Consider the following 21,208-nt stretch of genomic DNA (forward strand, 5'->3'; position numbering starts at 1 on the left):
CCCCAAATGAAGACTCCTCACATTCTGGAAGACATTAAGTATATCTGGTGCCTTAAGGGTGGTTTTGCTGACTGTGAAAGTCAAGCTAGACTTGGCCAAGTGACAGACAGCAGCAAAACTTCTCAAAGATGAGGATCAGGTCACGGCAATGGTGCATGCCTGGAATTTTAGTCACTCAAGAGAGGGAAGCAGGAGGGTTGTGAGTTCAAGACCAGCCTAGGCTGCACAGTGAGACCCTGTCTCAAAATGAAAACTAAGGCATCTAGGACAGGGGTAAAGATAGACCTCCTCCATCCGCTGTGTATTATTAAGGACATTTACATCATTTCATTCTAACTTAGTCCCAGAGACATTATAAACATAAATAACAAAAAATTCTGGATTTTCCATAAAAACTTGAAAAGTTGCCAAGAATGCTGGGCCCCATTCATCAGGGAAAAACATAGAAATGGGGACTTGGTGGAGTACAACCTCTGGAAACAGCATGCTCCAATTTTCCCTCTACCTGTACTCCCCCTGCCCTACCCATCAACCACACGAGGAAGAGGCTATAGGTGAGAGAGCCCTCCCCCGGTATGTGACTCACCTTTGCCTTCAATTCCTGGCCCAAAGGCTTTGATCCCACTAGTGTCTATGGTTGGCTCCACCTTGACCCAGGCAGGAAAGTGTGGTACAAGCTCACCACCATACTTCATGGTCAGTGTGTACATGCCAGCTGTCAGAGGCACATAGGTCACAGCGTAGGTGCCATCTTTATTGTTCTGGATGGACACTTCAGCTTTCGCCCCTGAGTCTGAGATGGCTTCAAGGCCCAGAGTCCCAGGCCCTGCTTCTGAACAATCAACGCAAAGGATTCCAGGTTCACCCACTTTTCCATGTTCAAGTCCTGGTCCTGACGCTACAACCTTAGATGGGTCAAATGGCATTTCAATGTCAGCTTTGAAGGGAGACCCAGGAATATGGACTTCTTCAAAGAGAATGTTGACAAAGTATTCTCCGGGTTTTGTGGGAAGGTAGGAGACAGAGCAGGTCCCGTCACCGTTATCCGAGCATTCGATTTTGGCCTCACATGGACCTTCCACAGTTAGGCCCAAACCTCCAGTTCCAGCTCCTTTAGTGTCAATGGTGAACTCAGCGGGCTTGCCTACAAGACCTCCTTCAAGGCCAGGACCGTGGGCCTTCACCTATTTGAACAAAGAGTTAAAATTAAACCCACTCTGTGGCTGCTATTGCTGACCAGTCAGCCACAAGCACACAAAAGCATATGTCAGTATCTCACATCCACTCTCTCTTACACACTTGCATGCACACGAATTTGCTTCATTGTGGCCTGAAGAAGGTAACTCACAGCAGCTTAGACTCTTACATATCCATCAATAAATCTTGCATAATAAAACTGTGTTTTAGAAGAGATAATTTTATAGAATTGATACCACTCACTACTAGAAATAGTCCCAAATCATTTGAATCAAAAAGACCATGAATAAGGATAATATATTTTTATGTCTGCTAAGCTAGTTTCTGTAGGGTGAGCTCAATCTGTGTAAAACACACTGGGCTGAGGCCTCCACCTTCTTTCTCACCCATCCTTGCGAGCTGGCTAGTACCGTTGTTATGCTAGCCAATAAAGGAAAGGTCTCTCACCGAATTGCAAACAGAGAGCAAACATGAACAGAGGGTGACTCAACTGTTGAGAGAACCTGGCACACTGAAGTGCAGAATATCAGTTAGCCACTGAGAGCTCATATTCACCACAGAGACTTTCCGTGTATCTTTCCTAGGTAGGACCAGAGAACCCCAAATCATAATGGCAACAACAGAGCAACCCCAAACTGACCTTGGTGGGATCTGGTGGTAGTGAGGCCTCCACAGTATAGGGGCTCCCGGGCACTGGGTGTCCATCATAGGTCACATCTACAGCAAACAGCCCCTCCTCCCGAGGGATGAATTTGGCTGTGCTGCATTCCCTGCCAGCCACTGGTGCTACCAAGCATGGCACCACCTTCCGAGAAGGGCTCAGGATGGTCACATCCAGCTTCCCCTGGCCTCCTGCCCCGTTGGTGTCAATGGCAAATTCCTGGTCCTTTCCAACCTCAACTCCTGTAGAAAGGGAGACAAGCTAAAGTGATGAGCTGCCCCCCGTCAGCAGCAAAGGGAGACAAGCTAAAGTGATGAGCTGACAGCAGCAAGGAAAAGAGAGAGCAAGGTCAAGATGGCCCAGTGGACATAGGGTGATTCCCTCAGTTACTACAGTAAGTAACTGCTGACTCAAAAGTCCAGAAGCAGGACTAACACAATGGCATTTATACACTGCAATGCCTCATTAACACCGAATTGTTTACTAAACAATTTGTATGCCAGTCACAAATACTGTACATTGTCTCCTTCAACTTACATAAGAACTCTATGGGCTGTTAATGAACAACAGTGGCCTTCACCGATGGGGAAACTGAGGCCCTGAGAGGTTAAGTAAATTGTCCGGGACAACATATCTAACAGATCACAAAGCTGTCATTCAAGCATAAAGTTTCTAATCCCAGAATCATATTTGAAAGATTATAATTACAGTATAGTCCAACTCGGCCTGCTTCCTCATTTCCTTGAGGTTATAATCTTATATGTAAATACATCCTTAATTTAAGTCAGTTTTATTTACTAACTCCTGTGGAAAGTTCAATCCTATTGCCATCCCCAACCCACAAGAAGGGAGAAGTCACACAGCTGGCAAATTCTGAGAAGTAACTTTGATGTCTTTTAAATGGTTTCTGGGTCACATATTTACAAGGTTAGGGTTAGAGAGATGACCCATGGTTAAGAGCACATACTGATCCTGCAGAAACTGGACTTCAGTTCCCAGCACCCACATCAGGAATCCCATAGCTGCCTATAACGACAGCTCCAGGAGATGGACAGTCTTTTCCGGGCTCTACAGGCAGCTGCCCTCAGGTACATGTAACCCTCTCCCCCGACATGTAAGCAAAATCAAATTTAAAAGTAATAAAGCTAAATCTTAAAACAGTCTGTAAGACAAGGCTGCAGGAAAGCCAGGTGTTATTTTAACAAACACAGGGAAAGGGTTTTAGCCAAAACAAAAGCACAGGGAATCTAAGATGCTGCCACAACGCAGTCAAATCTCAACTCTGGGGACATGGAGAAGGCTGCTGAAGCCAGCACAGCTGTCCACACCTCTGTGTCCCAACAGGACAGAGGCTTTCCCTAAGAGGCACCAAGTTCTTCCTGCTTTTGGAGTCAAAAGTTCAGGGAAAGAAGATGCAAGTGGACACTTGAAGTGTCTTTCACGTGCTCACAGCTGGGTGTCCCCAGTCACAAAAGCCAGCACCCTGAGCTCCCACTTAGCAGCTTCCAGAAAGTGAGATATAGCCTCTTTCACAAGAGCATGCAGGGCACAGCCAATGAAAGCTCTCACTGAAGGCTAGCTGCGCCTGAGGGACTCCTCAGAGGGGAGTAACCTGGAGTTACTAGGCATGAAGGCTTGTACTGCTGACTTGGTGGCCCAGAAATCAGGTGAGCAGATTACTGAGGGACATCTAAGGTTGGGAATCCCCAAGTGGTTAAAACTAATGAAGAAGACTGAATTGTGTTAGGATTTCCAAACTGTAACCTTAAAAGGTAGCACGAGCCATGGACAATAGGCAAAGCAGTACAACTTCAATGAAAATAAATACTGCCAGGTGATTTCTCTGGCATCTGTATGTGTGGATGCAGGAGGAGGGATGGAAGTAACATGCAAGACCTTATTTAAAACCCAAAGATGCTGTAAAACTCATCAGTCAATTCTCAGAACTGTGGTTAACTGTAAAAGAGGAATCGGCATCTCCAACCTGTAACCCTGGGGTTACATGGAGCCACACTCTGCCTAGGACAGCCACCAATGCAGAGAATATCACTTGAAACAATAACCACCCCCAACCCCCTCAACTGTGTGGTTCTCAGACATGAACTCTGTAGATGATACCATATAACATTCTGCAATGTCAAAAGGTCGGAGGTGTATATATGTAAGACCTTGCTGGTGAAAAAAAGTGGGTTGTTAATATGGATCCTGCAAGTATTTCAAGACCATGTGAGCATAAGGAAGCGTGTTTGCACTCATACTGTGCTAGTCTCTTATGTTAGGAGTTTTCCATAAAAAAACAAAAAAACAAAACAAAACCAAAAACAAACAAAACATAAAGGGCAGGGAGTGCTTGCCCAGAATGCAGAAAGGCCCCGGGCTCTAGTCTCAGAATCACAAAAACAAACAGGACTAGAGAGATGGCTCAGGGGTTAAGAGCACTGACTGCTTTTCCAGAGTTCATGAGTTAAATTCACAGCTACCACATGGCAGCTCACAACCATCTGTAATGAGATCCGATGCCTTCTTCTGGTGTGTCTGAAGACAGCTACAGTGTACCCATATACATAAAATAAATAAAATCTTTTAAAAAACAAACAAAACTAACCTTTAAATTCTAACAATGTTACAATGTACTTATAATAATATAAAACTAGGTAAGATATACAACAAGCTAAAGGGCAAGGACAGAAAGAGAAGGCTGTGGTTTCTAAGTGCCAGGAGTTGATTTCTAGTAGGGCCATTGACCTTAATGTGATGCAGATGCCCAAGATGGTTGGCACAGTATGACTCTCATCTGAAAGCCGACATTCTCTAGCCTCTCTCTTAATGAAAACTTCCTGTGGTAACATCGGCAGTCTCACAGAGCTGACAACATGCCAGTTTCTGCATTATTACCTCATTTAACATTTTTATCATACTTCCATGAGTCTAAGTGTCCCCAAACACCCCATCCCCACTGCACAAATGAGGAAGCCTGCTGAGTGTAAGTGGCAGGCATGTCAGAGCACAGCTCTCACTCAGGCCCAAGACCGTCCACTGCACCATCTCTCCAAGGCAGAACTAGTGTCTCTGAAAATGGCATCTTTTGAAGGGAATCTAATAATAGCAGTCACGGTTGCTGGTCGTCTGACCTCATTCAACACTTACTGTTTTCCAGTCCATTAATTTTTATCTTGCTCAGATCCAGTGGCGCAGCAACGCCCACAGTGAAAGGACTTTTAGGAATGGGATCGCCACCATAGGTCACTAGAACCTGCATGTTGCCCTGGAATGAGAGAGAGGAAGGCGTGTGCTTCTGGTTAGAGATACTCTTAATGCCCCCCAAGACCTTCATTCCTCCCAGGGACATGGCGAACTTAAATTCATTAACCTAATTCTAATTAGTTGTTCTTGGGTCTCATATCTTTCAGGGTGCCTTCAACCTTGCTATGCAGCAGAGGATAACCTCTACCTTTCAATTCTCCGGTCTCCCGGGATTATAGGTGTGCGTACTATGACACCGAGCTAATGCAACACGGGGGAGCAAACCCATGACTTCATGTATGCCAGGCAAGCCTTCTACCAACAGAGCTGTATCTCGTATGACTCTTACTGGCTTCAGGAAACATCTTAAACGTACTCTCTAAGCTTTTGAAATACATGGCAAGAACAACAGAAAAATCAGATAAACGTAGACAGGGACAACAGGCTGGGGACTAACACCAGGCTTGTACTATGAACTCTGTGTACTTCAACAAATCAAACAAATCACAAAATAGATCCATGAAGTAGTTCTTGCTGCCGCCTCCCCCATTTTTCAAGAAGACTTGGTTCAGAGGGGCAATGGAACATGCCCCCAACACACTGGATTCATACCCTTGGCACCCAAACCTTTATCTTTTCTGCTCTGCCACTGCACATCACCACATGCCACAGCCAACCCCAGCCATGGATGGGTATAGTCACTGGGCTATAACCAACAGAACCAGTTCTTCAATGCCTTGGCATTCAGTTTCGGGACACTAGGCAACACAAGGGAGGTGTTCACAGGAGCGCTCTTAGATCAGCACATAGACATAACTTCTAATTCCACTGAAGGAATAAAAGCAGTGCTGGAAGCCTGGCAGTGCCCTTGCTGGAAGCCCTGATGGCTGGAAGCCCTGATGGCTGCACAACCCTGCAGCTGTTGTTCTTTGTCCACAGGTCCTAAGCCAGCTCACGGCCGACTTCCTCTCTCCACATTCAGCTGCATAACCCCCCTCCACAGCAAGGCTCCACGAAAGCCTACTGCAATCTCAGCAGATCCGTGTTGTCCTCGCCTCGATGTCCAGGAATAACAAAGTGTGTGGGAGAGTGAGAGGAGTCCCCAGACAATCCAGCAGGCTCTCTGGCACACAGGCCCTGCTAAAAGCTGTCACCGATCGAGTGTTAAAAGGGTGTAGCTTTTGGCCTGATGTATATTTTCTCACATTCCTTTTGTAAATAAAGAAGGGAAAGAGAGCCAAGGGGAGGAGGGATGGCTGCATCATCGGAGGAGGAGGAGCTGGTCCTTGAGGAGTTTTACTATGAGGCACAAAATCAACGGCCGACCTTAAGGGTCTAACATTTCATGCTGAACTGTGCATAGGTCAAATTCTACAGAGCTGGGAGCCAGCCAAGGAACACCAAAGGTCTCCCCTAGTGCTAACTGCTGCCACTGCACTATCCCCAACACCCCCAGCTCTCCTGAGCCCCCACTTCCCCAAGAACCGCTTAACTCCTTGGGTGCTAGGCTAACCCTGAGACCAACTTCAGGGCTAACCAGGCATCTTGGTAAGAAAGCCTTCCCCTCCCTGATAGATTTTTCTGGCCATTTCCCTGAAGTGCTAGAGCAAATGAAAAGTCCCTTTCCAGAGAAGCCCGCCCAGCTCATAAAAGAAAGTATGCTTCATTTCCACTCTCAGAAGCAACACAAAACTCAGCTAGGAAATGAACTCTGCCTTACACAACCTTAAGGAGTGGGAGTGGGTGTTAAGGAGTGGGAGTGTGTGTAGCCGTGGAGACTTACAGCTCCAAGCCCTAAGCCTTTCCCGTTTCTTCTGAGGCTAAGCTAAGAACAAACTGGACTTTTCTCCCACAGGACTGTCTAAGGCAGTGAGCAACTGCCTGCAAAACAGCTTTCTATTTTTCCCCTCATGCTTCTGAGACCCAGCCTTTATTCAAAAGACAACAAACACACAGACCTGACAGCCTAGTAGATCAAGCAAGAGAGCCTTCCACAGGCCTCTCCGCTTTGGAGACTTCTGAGAGACACCATCCCCACTGGGTTGGGTAACTCCTCTAGAATCCTGAGAGACACCACCACTGTGTTGAGGACATTTCAACACAGGGAATACTATCCTGTGAGGCTTGTGAGATCACAGGGTTCCCGGAGGTCACTGGTAATACATGTGACCGCTTAAACCTCGTGACATAGCAGAGCACTTGGTCTGGGGTGAGAAACCTAAGCAACTTGAGGCTAGGAGACTGCAGACACGCAAGACCTTGGGCAAAACCCAGGCTCTCCGTGAAAGTCAACCTTTTCCTGATCTCTGGGAGAATCCTGAAGCCCACCTATCATGCCTACTTCTTGGAGGCAAAACCAGCTCTGACCACTGTATCATTATAGACATCTCTAACCATTCACATCATTTGTCCACTGTAGGTAAGTATCTGCAAACTGCCATTCAGGCACTAGCAGGGAACAGAAGTCAGCAGTCAATACTTGGGTTCCTCGGGGACATAGGGCTTTAGCTCTTCAAAAACATGGTCTACATTCTGAGGACGTATAAAAATCTAGGCCTGGATGAACCCATGCCTCTCCAAACACACACACACACCAAATAGCTGCCTTTCTGGAAACTTCTAGTCTGGCAGTCCCAGAAATTCATCACAAGAAGGCATGTCCATGGGCATTCGTTTCCAGAGCATGTGCCCTTCTCCACACAGAGGGCAGCCCTCTGGTGGGCTCAGGACTATGAACCACACCCCACAGCATGGCTGACAGATACGCTTTCCTTCACCTAATCTGGGGCTTTGGGCTCCTCCTGTGAATGAGACACAAGCTGTGCATCCCAACTCTTCTACCAGGCTACAATGCTCCTCAGCCAGCCAAACTTGTGAGCAGACACATCCTATCACTCCCTCAATCAGCTGCCCATCTACAGGGAGCACTTAGAGCCCCAGCTCTGGTGCAGGGCATGCTACCCTACCTTGTGGTGGTTCGAATGAGAATAGCCTTCATAGGTTCATTTTTAAGGAAGGATTAGGAGGTGTGTGGAGCCTTGCTGGAGGAAGTGTGTCCTTGTGGGTTGCCTTAGAGGTTTCACAAGTCCACGCCAGGTTAGCCTCACCCTCTCTCTGCCTGCTGCCTCTGGTTCAGCGTGCAAGCTCTCAGCTTCTATTCTAGTGCCATGCCTGCTTCCCTGCCTGAGCCATGTTCTGAATCACGATGGTAATGGATTAACCCTCTGAAACTGTAAGCAAGCCCCCAATTAAATGACTTTGTCTGTAAGTTGCCTTGGTGATGATGTCTCTTCACAGCAATAAAAAAATAACTATATAGGGCTTTAGCTCTATAAAAATAACTGTGGGTAGCTCATAGCTCTGGAGGAGACACGTCACCTGATTTCTTTGCCACCGGGAAATGGAATGATGAGAATATAAGGCTTCCTCTAAATGGCCTCTGAGGTGTACAGAAGGCACCACGAATATCAAGACTCTACCAGAATTACTGGACATATCATAGCCCCAAGAGGCCTCTTAGCGTGTCAACAGCCTTCAAGGCTGCTGTTTCTAGAGAACAGGATGAACTTGCCCTCGGGGTCATTCTAAAGTAAAGTGTTTCTTAATCTCGCACCACTCCAAATGCAACGGACGCTGGACTGGGCCTCTTGAAATGCATCCTGATTGGCAGCTTCACTTTTTTTTAATGGGTTCAAGTCAAATTAAGATTCCATCCTGGTATCTGCAACTTACTAACTCATCCAAAGGACAAGAAAATATGGTATGTGGATAGTAGAGGTCAAAGCTAACTCATAAAAGGTTTAGAAAAGCACCTATGGCTTTGTGATCTTTATGATGGCTTTCTGGTATGTTCTTCCAAGGGATGCAGAGAAACCTGCAGCAAAGAGCTTGTCAGGCACCCAGCCTAAGGTCCCACCATTGAGAAAGAACTGCCTGTTAATCACTGTATCTTCTGACAAGGCACAAGGACAGGTGATCTACACATGTAAGGAAGCTTTCAGGGGACTTCTTAAGCGTACAGGAAGAACGCCTAGAGGTAAGAGGCAACACTTCCATGATGTGGTCCTCAGGCCTTCCCCTAGAGAATGCCTCCCACTGTCAGAGGTACTCCATATTCCTATGATATTAACTCCAAGGATACAACACCTCTAAAGCAAGAAGGCTAGCTACACACATCCTGCACCCCCCATCCTTACTGCACCCCTGCTCTTCCCCGCTTGACTCCCACCAGCCCCTTGCTGAGGGTCCAGGCAATGTGGACTGAGCAGTGTTTCTGCAGACAGCTTCATCTTTGTCCTACAGTTAGCTTGTTTACAAAGGAGGGTCCCTCCCTCCAGTATGAAAGCATCTTAGAAACTTAAGAGTGAGCATTTCTAACACGAGGCATGAGTATTAAAATCCAGACTCTCCTGCCAGGGTATCTGCCATGCTAACTCTGGAGGTGTGAACATGAAGAAAAACACAATTTTAAAGACTTGTAATAGGTTCAGAATTTCAGTTTTGCAAGATAAGAGCATGGGGAAGCTAAACGGAGGCAATGGCACCATCAAGTGTATAGCATAGCATTTTGCTATGAGAAGGATGAATTTAAAAATTAAGGAAATAGATATAAACTTGTACAGAAAAGGTAGTTTTTAGACCTTTATTGCATAAAATAACAAATCTGCCTAGACAGCGAAATTCTTCAGAATTCCTGCATTTTGTTAAAGGGAGCCATTTGCGGCCTTAACCGCAGGCTCTGGGCCCTAGGGACTAAAAGCTGAATGGGCTCTTTGAGAAAAGATCTCACTCAAACACCTCATAAAAAAGGTAAACTATGCGCAACTGCCTGCAAAGGAAACTGCAGGTGGGAGCTTTCTATAATTAATAAAAGATTGAGAGTCGGAGGGATGGAGGAGGGGAGACTGCATAAGAAAGTAGACCTGGTAGTTTTGTATATAAGAAGTTAGCATTTCTCTGATAAAATCCCAAACTGAGGTGGGGGAGGGGGACTGCCTTGCTACTTCTCTGGGAATCCCACAGCACCCTCAGGCTCTCACCCAGAGAGGGGAGAGCACCCTGAGGTACCTCCACACGCACAGCACTGCGTGGGAAGTGCCTGCGCAGAAAAGCAAGAGGCAGGAAGGACCCTACCTGCTGGGTTGGGGTGTATTTAACAGTATGTGAGTAGTCGTAATTATCAATGATATCCAAGTCCTTCACTGCCTCCCCAGGAAGGGGGCTGCTGAACTGCACGTTGAGCGGAGCTTTTCCGGCTCCCTTGGTGTGAACAGTGAAGTGGGTTGGCTTCCCATTTTCCACGCCTGCAAGGACACATGAAACAGGGAGACAGGGTTGGTTGGAGAGGTTTCACTTTTAGAACCAGTCTGACAGGTTTGACAGCAGCAGCAGCCAAACACTGTTGCTGCCACATCAGAGCCTCGATGAAGATAAGCCCCTCTAGGTCTAGACAGAACCCACGCTGCAAAGGTTATGGAAGCCTTACCCACCACCATCTTACCTGCTTTACTCAACCCGGGGCCTTCTGCCTTCACCTTGCTGGCGTCATGGGAAGGGTCAACTTTGACTCTGAAAGGGCTGGCGGGGATTTCCTGAAGCAAAGACACATCTCAGAAGGATGGTTCCTAGAGCACTGTCAGAGTGCCCAACCAGTTTGCAAGCAACTTCTGCCCAAACCCGAAGGACAGAGTTTGCCCTAACACCCTCTTGAAAGCGCTGAGCAACTTCCATTACTGTAGGCAAAGCCTGCACACACTGGGGCAGATCTGGAACCCTGAGAGCACAAACACCCTCATGTCTTGACACCAGATGTTTGGGGACAAAGGATAAAAAAAAAAGTACTACTCAGAATAAAGTAAAAACCAACAATATATAGGGTTAGGAGGTAGGAAATACCCTCTAGGCGTAGCACTGGGCTGGGGAGTGAGGGCTTCAAGGAAGTAATCACGAGAGTGGCTAATTGTTCACAAAGAATTAACAGGCTGTCAGAATCAAAGTAGATTAAATTAATGAGGTCATGCCAACTTAAGATCACTAACTTGCGGCACAGACTGTTCTCCTGAGCTTCCTAATTTTTATATAGTTCATTTTGATCATTAGAATTTCAAAATGCCTGGTTTCAGAGTACCCCTCACAGGACTACATTAACACACAGCTGATGCTTCAAAAAGCTCTTGCTATAAAAGTTTAAGGGCAGAGACCAGAGTTACTGCTAAGAGGTCCATCTAGAAGTTGCCAAACTTTTCAATCAAAAGTTAAGTGAATGCTAGGGTCCTGCTTTTAGCCACTCACAGAAAAGAGTGCAAATTAAATTTAGCACCCCAACCCCAACTCCGTTTGGTTTTAAGAAAACCGGGAAACTGAACACAGTTCTCAAGGCACAACAAACAAGAACAATCCAAAAAAGGAGAGATACACAAGGCTCATTCCATTCTGTCCCTTGTAGGCCCCAACACACCTCAGATGCAAAGAGAACTTTGATGGTATATCGCCCAGGGGCAGGAGGTACGTATTTGACTGTGAATGTGTCGTTGGCATTGTGAATAATGTCAAAATCGACATCTTCCTCATCGTCACTTAAAACTCGGGCATCACACTTGATACCAACACTGACATCACCTGGAACAGACAGACCAGCTTATTAGAACCAGTTTGCAAGCAACAGCGTGTCTTGAGCAGTCACTTCCAGCTTGGACTAACATACTGCAAGAACAAGCCAGGAAAGGGGAGGAAGCAAATTAGGGTTTCGGAAAAGGACACACAGAGGATTAGCTAAGATCACCAAGGAGCCAGCACAGCTCATTAGCAAAGTTCTCTGCCCTCCAATGCTAGGACAATGTTTGTCCGAAAGGAGAGACAGTCAGTGGGGTGGAAGAACCTCAGCTCACCTTCCCCGGCCTCCGTGCAGTCCACTGTAAAGTGAGTAGGTTCATTTGCCTTCAGACCACTCCTCTCCACGCCTGGGCCAAACACTTTGACCTTTTGGGGATGGCTACCTTGCCCAATGTTGACCTAGAAAAAACAGGAACACAGAAAATACATTCTATCAAAAATATTCCTTCCCTGAGTCCAGCCTAAGAGTAGAAATAGCCATTCTGTAAGTCTATAGAGCAGTTTGTCCTTTAGGACAAGTTTCTTTTCCAGGCGTGCCCAGAATGGGTTCTTCCTATATGTCTGCCTTGGCCATCTGTATCCAAAGTGCAGACTCAACACATAGCCAGGGTTTCTCATATGATCAGCATGGGCCTCACAACTTACCCTGTAGGGGCTGTGTGGTATGTTCACACCTCCCCAGACCACAGCGATGGTGTGCTTGATAGCTTTAAGTGGGGTATATGAGCAAGCATAAGTGCCATCCATCCGACTCTTCATCTGGATGTCAATGGGCTGGCCTTCCCCATCCTGCAAGAGAGCCAGAACCTGAAGCAAAGTGTTCCTCAGTGTCTCCACCAAAAGGGGGTCTCTGTGGCTTCTGGAGATGGTCAGAATCCCACCAATTTATCTTAGGAAATCATACAGCAACTGTAACGTGCTAAACACTTCCTATACACAGACCACAGGCAACAACAAGTAAACCCGAAGTCCCCCAAATGCGAGGCCTCACTGGCTCACTCAGGATGATCTTGATGTCCTACCTTGGGCCTCCTAATTACTAGGGATCATGTACATGTTGCTGTGCCCAATTTCATTTATTCACTCATAATTACTAAGAATAAATGCTGTCTTTTCCCCCACCTAGAGCCAGTGCCACTTAGCACTTCATTTTAATTCCAGAGTTAAAGTCCCTTGGCTAATTTTAACTAAATCAGATAAGATAAGCAATAATCTGAATTTTGATCACAAACCTATTAGTAATTATACAGACTCAGCCAAACTGAAAGACATTATAGAAAAATCTGAAACAAAAAAGCCTCTTTTAACACAGCATAAATCACTAATACCATGAAAAACGTTCTGCTTTTCCTCTTCCATTCGTGTAGTTCTCATGTCACTGTGGGGTGCTATCACTGCGCCCCGTGTGCAGGGGAGAGCTCAGGGCTGTGGGTGCTATCACTGCACCCCGTGTGCAGGGGAGAGCTCATGTCACTGTGGGGTGCTATTACTGCACCCCGTGTGCAGGGGAGAGCTCAGGGCTGTGGGTGCTATTACTGCGCCCCGTGTGCAGGGGAGAGCTCAGGGCTGTGGGTGCTATTACTGCGCCCCGTGTGCAGGGGAGAGCTCAGGGCTGTGGGTGCTATCACTGCGCCCCGTGTGCAGGGGAGAGCTCAGGGCTGTGGGTGCTATTACTGCACCCCGTGTGCAGGGGAGAGCTCAGGGCTGTGGGTGCTATTACTGCGCCCCGTGTGCAGGGGAGAGCTCAGGGCTGTGGGTGCTATTACTGCGCCCCGTGTGCAGGGGAGAGCTCAGGACTGTGGGTGCTATTACTGCGCCCCGTGTGCAGGGGAGAGCTCAGGGCTGTGGGTGCTATTACTGCGCCCCGTGTGCAGGGGAGAGCTCAGGGCTGTGGGTGCTATTACTGCACCCCGTGTGCAGGGGAGAGCTCAGGGCTGTGGGTGCTATCACTGCGCCCCGTGTGCAGGGGAGAGCTCAGGGCTGTGGGTGCTATTACTGCACCCCGTGTGCAGGGGAGAGCTCATGTCACTGTGGGTGCTATCACTGCACCCCGTGTGCAGGGGAGAGCTCATGTCACTGTGGGTGCTATTACTGCACCCTGTGTGCAGGGGAGAGCTCATGTCACTGTGGGTGCTATTACTGCACCCCGTGTGCAGGGGAGAGCTCAGGGCTGTGGGTGCTATTACTGCACCCCGTGTGCAGGGGAGAGCTCAGGGCTGTGGGTGCTATCACTGCACCCCGTGTGCAGGGGAGAGCTCATGTCACTGTGGGTGCTATTACTGCGCCCCGTGTGCAGGGGAGAGCTCAGGGCTGTGGGTGCTATCACTGCACCCCGTGTGCAGGGGAGAGCTCAGGGCTGTGGGTGCTATCACTGCACCCCGTGTGCAGGGGAGAGCTCATGTCACTGTGGGTGCTATTACTGCACCCTGTGTGCAGGGGAGAGCTCATGTCACTGTGGGTGCTATTACTGCGCCCCGTGTGCAGGGGAGAGCTCAGGACTGTGGGTGCTATTACTGCGCCCCGTGTGCAGGGGAGAGCTCAGGGCTGTGGGTGCTATCACTGCGCCCCGTGTGCAGGGGAGAGCTCAGGGCTGTGGGGTGCTATTACTGCGCCCCGTGTGCAGGGGAGAGCTCAGGGCTGTGGGTGCTATTACTGCGCCCCGTGTGCAGGGGAGAGCTCAGGGCTGTGGGTGCTATTACTGCGCCCCGTGTGCAGGGGAGAGCTCAGGGCTGTGGGTGCTATTACTGCGCCCCGTGTGCAGGGGAGAGCTCAGGGCTGTGGGTGCTATTACTGCACCCCGTGTGCAGGGGAGAGCTCATGTCACTGTGGGGTGCTATCACTGCACCCAGTGTGCAGGGGAGAGCTCATGTCACTGTGGGTGCTATTACTGCACCCCGTGTACAGGGGAGAGCTCAGGGCTGTGGGTGCTATTACTGCACCCAGTGTGCAGGGGAGAGCTCAGGGCTGTGGGTGCTATTACTGCACCCAGTGTGCAGGGGAGAGCTCAGGGCTGTGGGTGCTATTACTGCACCCCGTGTGCAGGGGAGGGCTCAGGGCTGTGGGTGCTATTACTGCACCCAGTGTGCAGGGGAGAGCTCAGGGCTGTGGGTGCTATTACTGCACCCCGTGTGCAGGGGAGAGCTCAGGGCTGTGGGGTGCTATCACTGCGCCCCGTGTGCAGGGGAGAGCTCAGGGCCAGATGCATGAGCAACTCCACATTACACCTCTGACTTCACAAGTGCAAGTGGCTCCAGGCCCAGATACTTACCTGCGCCAGTATCTTTAAGGGAGCACTCCCGGCATCCTTAGGATCCACGATGAACTCTGCTGGGTTGTTGATAGTACAACCAGATTTCTCCAAACCCGGCCCATAGGCTTGGACCTGAGGCAAAAACAGAAAAATGAGGGGTTTTTTTCTGTGTTAAAGAATGGGATGGAGGGTAGGTGTACAAAATGCCTGTTTTTTAGTTAAGGATGGAAATAGGAAGTAAAATTGTAAAATAGGCTGAAACTTTAACACCACTACTAGCTGTTCTTGAAGGAGAAAACACTCTAAAACAAAATCCAAACTAACCCAGCTACCTGGTGTACCCTGAGCTGATAGAAGCTTCTAGTTTCTGGGGCAGATCTTTAGTTGTGCCTCACTTCCCACTTTGAAGGACTGACGGTTGAAGCCACCACAGGCCAAAGAACAAACCGTGAGATAAGAAGTGCCACACACTAGTTCATTGATGGTAGTCTAAGGACAGCTATAAAAAGTGGGAAGATGAGCCTCTTCCACAGGACAGGCATGTCCTTTAACCATCCCAGAAACTCTGAGAGAAGACACTCTCATTCCTGGTCCATAGAGGAAAATGCCAAGAGAGGTACACTACTTTTCCAACATCATGAAAATTCTAAGAGGTCCACATCTCCCCTCAGATCTAACCCATTGCTGTCTGCCATAGGGGAGACAGGGTAAAAGAGTGAGTGCACTCACTAGATCTGGGTTGTAGTCTCCTGTGGCAGGGTGGATGAAAGCCATGTATGGGCTGTCCTTGATGTCTTCGTCGTCGCACATGATGTGAACGGCGTATTCTCCAGGCTCCTTGGGCCAGTATTTGACATCACACGAGCCATCGTTCTGATCATCATACTCGATCTTTGCTTGGGAAGGGCCTTCAATGGCAAATCCTGAGGGACAGAACAAAAGGGCCTTCCCAGTTACACATGGTGAGAATTATCTATCCTGGGCTACCACCATCTCCTCTTCTCTGCCTCCTGGAAAGCAAGTAATGAGCAGAAAATTGAAATCAAGCGTGTCCCTCTTCCATAAAACCAAGGCCACTGGCTCTTGGTGGAAGCATTAGACTGGATGTTTCCGGTTTTCAGATGACATAGAGTGGGGAGGGGCACAGAAGGGCCAGACAAACCCTTCTATTGAATATACAGCAACATATGCCAAAAGGCTTAACCCAGTGTTTGTTTACCTACACCCATTTCTGAGTTTTTATCTGAATAAATTAAGTGAGGTTATGCACCCAGCATTGTTCATATAACAAGATCTTGTATATAACTGGAAAGCCTAAGAATAGATTGAAACATAACAAAATCCCACAGAAGCCATGGGAAAGAAAGGTGTTCCCTCCACTCATCTGGGGCATAAAGACATAAAGATATGAGTGTGTACAGGGAAAGGCCTAAGAGGAGATTGAAAGTCTAATTACTTCCTTAAACGACAAGTATATTCCAAAGTGATTCATCTTTCTACTGGTGGAAATTATATACCATTTCTAATTTTTCCCTCTTTTACTTGTTGCTATACCTAAATAGGTGTCAGTAAAATATAGCTCACTGGCCAACTCCAGTTCCCTGCCTAGTCCTCTAAAGTGTTTTACAGGAATGTAGGTATATCCACTCATTGATGTATTTAATGACTGTTTCAAAGCCACAATGGTAGAGTCACATAATTGTGACAGAGATCATGTCACACATAAGGTGAAAATACTGGGTATGTGGCCTTGTCCAGAAAAAGCCTGACTTCTAATCCATAATGATCATATGTTTTGTCAGATATCCACTTAAAATATATTCAGTTATGTGCCAAATAATATATTTACTTTTTCAAGTTTGAGCAAGATTGACCAAGCCATCTATTTAAGGGTTAGTTACCAATATTTGTCTATGATATTGTATGTGCTGTTTAGCATACCACCACCCCACTCCCAGGAAACGGTGAATAAATAATCAAGTGTCACAGGCATTGGACAACTGAAAGCAAGAAGGAAAATAAGAACTAGAACTCTATAGCCTCCAGGAGGCTTTGGCTAGCCAGGAGGCCAGGAGGCCAGGAGGCCTTGTGAGGCTTGAACACTAGGCACCTTGTTACTCTCAGCCTTGCAGAAGTGGCTGGGCAGCTGCCTCTACTTACCCAGAGTCCCAACCTCAGAACCAATGGATTCCACCACAAAATCTGCTGACCGACCAACAATGCCGCCGTGGAGTCCAGGGCCCCATGCACGGACTTTCTGCATGCCTGCTTCAGGGCCAACTTGAACTTCAAAGGGGCTAGCAGGAAGGAAGGAAGAGAAGAGGATCATAGAAGGGACTGCTATAACCACGAACTCGTAACATAATTCTTTCCACTTGCACAGAGGCTGAAGGTCTAGGCAAGTGTCTTCCCCCACACTGGTCACCCCCAGAGCCATTGTTATGTCAACAATATAATGTAATATGGTTGCTTTGGGAGCTGGGGGTAACTGGCTGTCCCTCAAGCAACACACTTGCTCTGGTTTGCTCATTAGTGAGTGACCTTTAGTAGGCAGGGCCCTCTAGGGTGGAAGCCGTAAAGATAAGAATGTCCACATTTCTCGTCCTCCTTACCTATGCTATAACAAGAAAAGTAGTTCGAATGGGCTTTATGTCATCCATATGTGATCAAACATGCTTTAACTTTGGCAAGGGAAGTTTCCAGTAAGTGTGCTCAGACACTGAAAACCCTACTTAAGAGGTCCCCTTACCCTTGGTTTTATTTTCTTACATTTCAAATGCAGTCTGCAATGTATCATTTTGAGATTAATAGTGGCCCAGTGCTTGGCCATGATACCTACAATATTCTTTTCACTTTATCTCACCGTGTAGGCATTATGTCAGCGAACACCACACGAAGGGGAAGTCCCACACAATGTGGCATAGTTCATTAAGACTACAGTCATGGAACTTCCATTCTGCTGCCTTGCTGCTATTGCTATCAGTCTCCTATTGTGTCTATTTTATAAATTAAACTTTCTCATGGGTATGCAAGTCTAGAGGGGGAAAACGCCACATGACGCTGCCTGGGGTTGGTTTCAGGCATATATTTATGGTTTTAGAAGGTAACTTTATGGACAAGGGAGGACTACTATAATGCTCAATTACTTCTCAAGACAAACAGAATGTATTCAAAGTTTAAACTGCCCTCAGGAGAGTGGCAGAGCACAGGGGTCCAAAAAGGAAACTGCAATAGCCCCAGGTGTGGCCAGGGGTCCCTTATCCCTGACGGCATTCACATAGATGGGTTTTTATGTAAAAGCCATAGCCGACTGTGCCCGCGGCATCTGTGAACAGAGGCACTCATTGAAAAGGAGAGCCTTAGCTTATATAAGGCTGTATAGACACACAGCCCGTTTGCTCTCTATTACAGTTCTTTCTGGTTTCCCTGCCTCCCACCAGGCACAAACCACCAGCATTTGATTTAAAGCAGGGCAGCTGAAACCACAGTGACTTTCTGCTGCTTTTGAGAGTAAGCCAAGTGTCTGTGCAGTTCTGAAAAGGCGGGGATGGGGGGAAGCTTCTAACAAAGCAGATCTCTCTTCCCTCTGGCAGCCTGGGAGGCAGAGCGCTCCCTCCTGCGAGCCTGTCACAGGCTGAACACACCTCTGGACAAGGCCCATCTCCAATGCGGACTCACCTCTTGGGAATGTGGTGCCCCCCCCAGGTAACTGCAACGCTGTATTTCCCTGGTGTGCTGGGGTAGTACTCAAATGAGTAGACCCCATCCAGAAAGCCCTTCTGTTTGACCAGCTCCTCCAGGCCCTCTGTGGAAAGCAAGCAAGCACACAGCTTTTGCAGTATAATCCTTGGCTTACAAGGAGACTCCCCACAAGACACAAGCAACGTATAAAAACTAGACTCTGAATGTGAGATCTCCCTCAAAAGCTGGGAGCGGTTTCCAAAACTAAAACCAGAGCCATCCCAGCCTCCAGGAGGGAGAAACAGAAGACTTCCCAGCTAACTGGCTTCCAAAAGCTCTCAGCTGGTGGAGGCTGAGCTCTTAGACCAGATGGGTCGTTTGCTGTGTCTCTGTGTTTTCTGACAGTCCCAGCTGCCTTCGCTCCCCACCCCCACTGCCCCACAGACACTGGAAGAGAGCTCATCTTTATGATTACTTGTCATGGACTAAGCACCCATGAATCTTTTCCTGCTAAAGCAGGACAGCGAAAGAAGAAAGTTCTTATAAGCTATCTAGGAGAAGCCAGATTTTAGGTTCTATCCACAATTTTGGATCTAGCCATCAGGCAGAAACCTGTTTCATGTTATCAGTGAAGAAGGACTCTGAGGTCAGAAAAGAACACCTCTTTAGCTCCTGTTGCAACAAACTGAGCAGGGGTGGTGGACTGTGGGTGGGTGGATGGATGGATGGACAGCTGCAGAGCTACCTGCACTTGGCTCTAGGTCTGGGCAGTAGAACCTTGGCTGCCCTTGGGGCAAATCCTTCCCCAAGGCTCTGAGCTTAGAGCTCACTCAGGAACTCCTGGACGCCGAGAGAAACATGGCGTAGGAAGCACAGGCCTGTACAGACTTAGAACAAACACCAAGTGCGACTACACCTGCAGCTAGGCCTTCAGAGCTGCCTCTCTGTTCCTGGGAAGACGGGAGACAGGAGATGCTGACCTCATGCCTGCTGTCTCCGTCCCAAAGGAGGAAGGGGGAACAGGGTACTGCAGAGACATAACTCTACTAACCACCTACAAAGAAAACCATTCTAGGACATTTTATTCTCCTATAAGCAGCGATCATACTAATACAGTAATTGACATAATTTCATAGTCTATAAAATGTAAAGGGTACCGGAGAAATCACTGGCTTTTAATACTGCGCTTGGATCCCAGGTCAGAAAACCCCAATCCATGTGAGTCTGTAAGAATCCTCCACTTTATACCTAGGTCTCTTCAATTAAGAGGGTGGGGGATGTGGTGGGGGGAGGGATATGTTGTCCCCGAAGCAGTATTTCTCCAACTTCCTTACAGCTTTGTTTCCTATCCCAGAGGTCTTAATATATTAACCACTCACTGGTCTTGCCGACCTATATCCAGGGCACATGTTCCAACTCTACAACTTGATCTCTAAAGAGCACAGATAGGACTCAAATCTCTGTCACAGCTCTCTAGGAGATACCAATCAGGACTGACCAGTGGGTGTTACCAATAAATATATCATGGCTGAAGAACTAGCTAAGGTTTATTTGAGATAAATACTTACTAGGACCCTTCACAGTTACAGCAAGCTCTCCGCTTCCAGCAGCCTTGGTGTCCACCTTAAAGTCTGCAGTCTCCCGGATCCGGACACCTCTGGGCTGCAGGCCTCGGCCGCTGGCTCGGCAGGCATTTGGGTTGCAGGCTACAAACAGAGTTTTGACATCAGTTCAACCTTTTAGTATTTTGCAAAGGACAAGAAAGTTAAGGTTAACTTGGGCCTCCCCCATACCCGCCAAGAAAATGTTTGCTTTATACAAAGAGCATCCAACAGCTAATGCCAGGGGTCCTGCCCAGGAAGCACAGCAGCTAGGCAAGAAGGAACACCAGGACTGTCCAGCCTCATCACACAAGCACTGGGCACCAATAGGAGAGCCGTGACTCCACACTGTGGGGCTCCTGTACTGGCTTTTAGCCTTTTATGAGCAGAGGGGGATTAAGACTGACTGCTGAACACTAGCCTGACCTCACGGCCACACTCCAGGGTCCAGTGACTGGGAATCCTATGCGTTTTCAAGTCTACTTGGAAAACGCAGTGCTTGAAATATCCGTCTGAGCTCCAAAGCACAGGCCAGACATTTCTGAAGATCTGGACATAGCTGTTGTCTTGCATGTGAATAGCTGGACAAGATAACAAAAAGTTCTCAGCCAGAAGTGGCTGTGACAAAGCTCCAGGCATCTACAAAGGCAAGCCTCAGCAGAAAATGCCATGGCTGACATGACTTCTGATCTCCTTTAAAAACCACAAGGACAAAAATTATGGTGATGGCTAATATTCTTCACTTGACAGAGTCTAGAAACTACTCTTCAAGTGGGGTCAGGAGGAGGCTTGGAAAGACATAGATTCTGCCTAGAGATCCTTTGCCCAACATGAACAGCTTTCTCCTTAAGTAGAAATGGGAAGTTGATGGGTTCAATGTCCTGTTGTCTATGCATTGGCTTTTCCTCTCTAAACAGCATGTGCAACAGCCCTTTATACACGGGCTTCAGAAGCGGACGGAAG

At 47.8% G+C, this 21,208-nt stretch overlaps 1 protein-coding gene across 6 annotated transcripts in view; it reads right to left on the minus strand.

The window, feature by feature from the left end:
- Nucleotides 1-21,208, minus strand: part of Flnb (filamin B) — a 134,277-nt gene that overhangs the window by 45,360 nt on the left and 67,709 nt on the right. For all 6 annotated transcript variants that reach the window (XM_021181303.2, XM_021181302.2, XM_021181301.2 and 3 more), the window contains exons 9-21: nucleotides 20,213-20,350; nucleotides 18,642-18,768; nucleotides 17,124-17,260; nucleotides 15,693-15,886; nucleotides 14,982-15,095; nucleotides 12,359-12,502; nucleotides 11,989-12,112; nucleotides 11,559-11,719; nucleotides 10,602-10,692; nucleotides 10,235-10,404; nucleotides 5,006-5,123; nucleotides 1,838-2,100; nucleotides 587-1,184 (exon numbers count right to left, since the gene is read on the minus strand). In XM_021181303.2, coding sequence (XP_021036962.1) covers nucleotides 587-1,184; nucleotides 1,838-2,100; nucleotides 5,006-5,123; nucleotides 10,235-10,404; nucleotides 10,602-10,692; nucleotides 11,559-11,719; nucleotides 11,989-12,112; nucleotides 12,359-12,502; nucleotides 14,982-15,095; nucleotides 15,693-15,886; nucleotides 17,124-17,260; nucleotides 18,642-18,768; nucleotides 20,213-20,350 — 2,379 coding nt within the window. The remainder of the gene's footprint in view (nucleotides 1-586; nucleotides 1,185-1,837; nucleotides 2,101-5,005; nucleotides 5,124-10,234; nucleotides 10,405-10,601; nucleotides 10,693-11,558; nucleotides 11,720-11,988; nucleotides 12,113-12,358; nucleotides 12,503-14,981; nucleotides 15,096-15,692; nucleotides 15,887-17,123; nucleotides 17,261-18,641; nucleotides 18,769-20,212; nucleotides 20,351-21,208) is intronic.

The sequence above is a fragment of the Mus caroli genome, unplaced genomic scaffold (genome assembly GCF_978045245.1).
Source record: "Mus caroli unplaced genomic scaffold, Mus_caroli_1 scaffold_12, whole genome shotgun sequence".
NCBI lineage: Eukaryota > Metazoa > Chordata > Mammalia > Rodentia > Muridae > Mus > Mus caroli.